This window comes from Lytechinus pictus, chromosome 13 (assembly GCF_037042905.1).
Source record: "Lytechinus pictus isolate F3 Inbred chromosome 13, Lp3.0, whole genome shotgun sequence".
NCBI lineage: Eukaryota > Metazoa > Echinodermata > Echinoidea > Temnopleuroida > Toxopneustidae > Lytechinus > Lytechinus pictus.
The window spans coordinates 14,563,983-14,566,876 of record NC_087257.1 but is presented as its reverse complement, the minus strand read 5'-3'; the positions used below and the strand labels follow the sequence as shown (position 1 = coordinate 14,566,876).

At 39.9% G+C, this 2,894-nt stretch overlaps 1 protein-coding gene across 1 annotated transcript; it reads left to right on the top strand.

Annotated features, from left to right (window-relative positions):
• Nucleotides 1-2,602, top strand: LOC129274553 (G-protein coupled receptor 52-like). Its single transcript, XM_054911340.2, has one exon. It carries the CDS (start codon nt 13-15, stop codon nt 1,051-1,053), a length of 1,041 nt encoding a protein of 346 aa, XP_054767315.1. The 5' UTR covers nt 1-12; the 3' UTR covers nt 1,054-2,602.
• Nucleotides 2,603-2,894: the final 292 nt, after the last annotated feature.

The following is a 2,894-nucleotide window of genomic DNA, read 5'->3' as shown; positions in this document are numbered from 1 at the left end:
ACATCGTCCATCATGGAGAATTGGACCACAGGATACGTTAATATTTCAAACACAACTGTCGACATTGCCAGCAGCCAACCGATGTGGCAGATCAACTTCCATCTTATCGCCTATCCCATCAGTGCTTTACTCGCCATTTTACTAAATTGCGCCAATCTTGTGACCGTTCCTCAGGTTTCAAACTGTTTTGGTGAAAACACCAAGCTTTGTCTGATGTGCCTAGCAGTCGTCGATCTTTTTACCGGACTGATTTGTTCAACATCCGGGGTATTATTCGTCCTCGTGCCCATTTCTCAAAGCGTCTATTACACCATCCTTATCCTGTGCACTGCGTTTGTATGGCAGTCCATGCTGATTTTGACGCTCGCGTCCGTTGACCGGTACATCGCGGTAACGCAACCGCTTCAATACTTCGTGCTTGCTTCGCGCAAGCGTATGATCGTCGCCCTTACCGCGGTAGTCATTTTCCCGCTCATTCTCTCAGCCGTATCCTATCTTCAGAGTATCCTGAGGGGGATATGCCCGCCTTTCGCAACTTTCTGCATATCTAGTAGCATCACACCAGGTCACGTCGTCTATAACATCATACCTTTCACGGCAGTTGTGATCACTACTTTCGTGAACGTTCGTCTGGTTTCTATCGCGCGTCGTCACGCGCTCCAGATCGCTGCGCTTGAAGCCGCGGTAAACTCTGGTAACGTCGCCCTACCGCTACCGACCTCAGCGGGAATGAAGGGACTGAAGACAGTTCTCGCGGTCACTTGTGTGTTTTACCTTGCATGGCTACCGAGTACCATCATTAACATTTTAAGTCCGATACCAAAGATAAACGTCCCGATTGCACTATCGTTAATCGTGAGATATGCTATTACCTCTAACAGTTGGTGGAATGCTTGCGTCTATTGGATCATGAATAAGTCATATCGAAATGTACTCCTTAAGATGTTACCATTCCGCTGTGGAACATGCATCAGATCACGTGACGCGACTGCACAGTCTCCACTGCACAACCAGATACATGTAGCTTACATCCCTCCCAGGTCTGAACGCTAGCCTGTGTCTGGTTTGACGCGTCATAACATGACGTCATGAAATGACATGGCCAGTTTCTAACCGGGGTGGGGGAGGGGGTAACTGAGAAAAACTGAACCACATAACTAGAACTTCTGGGGACGTTTTCAGAAAGACGTATTTGATGTTCTATCCGACAAACTAGTTTTCATCCGACAGTTGCCATAGAAACTGTGCTTCTCGATCAGCCAATGAAAGTCAAGGAAATGTGTAATATCTAACAAGTCAGCCAACAGTGTTGATAAAACTGAGCTATCCTGATCTCAAGCAGACCAAAATTTCAGCACATCTTTATTGCGTTACAATAATAATATTGAACTGTTTGTACTGAATTGAAATGTTTGATTGGCGCGTCTCATGAAAGCACTGTTCACCATGTTCACTTCAGGCTCTGGGTGGGAAAATAGCGCATACCCCGACATGGTCTCAGAAGCCAAATCCCTGTGAATTGATCTAATATACTATATGTCAATCTGTTGTGATTTCATTTTTTAAAATCGACGTAATCTTGGAGTCGCGATGGAGCTTGTAAATGTTTTCATCTCTACTATTTTTTTTGTAGATTTGAATTTATTATATAATTATTTTAATGAAGTGTCGGCTTAGACAGAATGTGTGCTATATAACTAGCAGATGTGGTTAATTACCTTCCGTCATTAAAAAGAAATATTACTACTTTCAATTGAATTACGTTTATTTTAACTTTAATCGTTCATTATATTCCCCATAAGGCATCTCCTTAAGCCAAAGTGCAATTAAAAGAAAGTTTCGACCTATCTGAGTTTGCCCGCTACACTGCGCCTCTCGGACAAAAACACTAATTAAAATTCGCCAGAATTCATGGACGGAGTGTCACACAATTTCAAACACATGTTTTTTTTATGTACACTGTATGTAGGCATGGCTCTGGGGTGCTGGGGTGTTTTTTTTTTCTTGTCAAATTTACATCAGCAGTCAGCACCCCTGGTAAAAACAATCGTCCCAGGGCCCTGTATGTAGGGAAACATGAATACACTTTCATCAGGATTAGTTCGTTATGCCTCGTATTCTATCCCTTTAAATACCTTTTTTAAATATTAAGAAAATAGTATTCAAATTTGTTCAGCATATATGTCACCTCAAACGTCTAAGCCATGTTTTTCCAAATTGGATTAGTGTCATTTTTTGTTCCCAAAAATGATGTTGATTCCACATTATACGGTATGATTGTGTAAAATGATAATAATAATAATAGTAATAATAATGATAACAATAATATTATTAATAATGTAGCGCATATCACATTTTGTATGTGCTTCAGAAATAAAGGAAATGGAAAAACGTGTTGCTAAGATAACTTTGAAGAATTAAACTACACTTTGTATTATTAGTTTTAAGAGCGATTAAACATTTGTATACTGCTATTGATGTGTAATATTGGTTCGTATCTGAATCTCGTTCACTATATAGTTAAGTAATCAAATAAGAGTTTTAAAGTTAACATGTTTATTATGGAGTATGGTACCAGCACGAATAAAATTAAATAATTAAACATGTGCTGAAAGTAATCGTAATTATTTTGTACGTGTCGAATGAAAGATTTGAATTGTTTCTGCTTCTTCGACATGTCCCGATTGGTTGATTTTGAAATTTGTTACGGTTTATGATTTTACAATTTTTAAGTAAGATATATGCGTAATGAATGAAAGGCAACACTTTTCTGGAGAATGAGAGGGTTTTTTGAGGTGATGGGAGACGGGGATTGAGTGGGGAGTATGAGAGAGAGAGAGAGAGGGGGCGGGGGATAAAAATGGAGGTACACAAAAGTGAACCACGAAATGAAA

Excerpts from the sequence above, each read along its gene's own strand:
- LOC129274553 (XM_054911340.2), top strand. The coding sequence starts at position 13 with ATGGAGAATTGGACCACAGGATACGTTAATATTTCAAACACAACTGTC.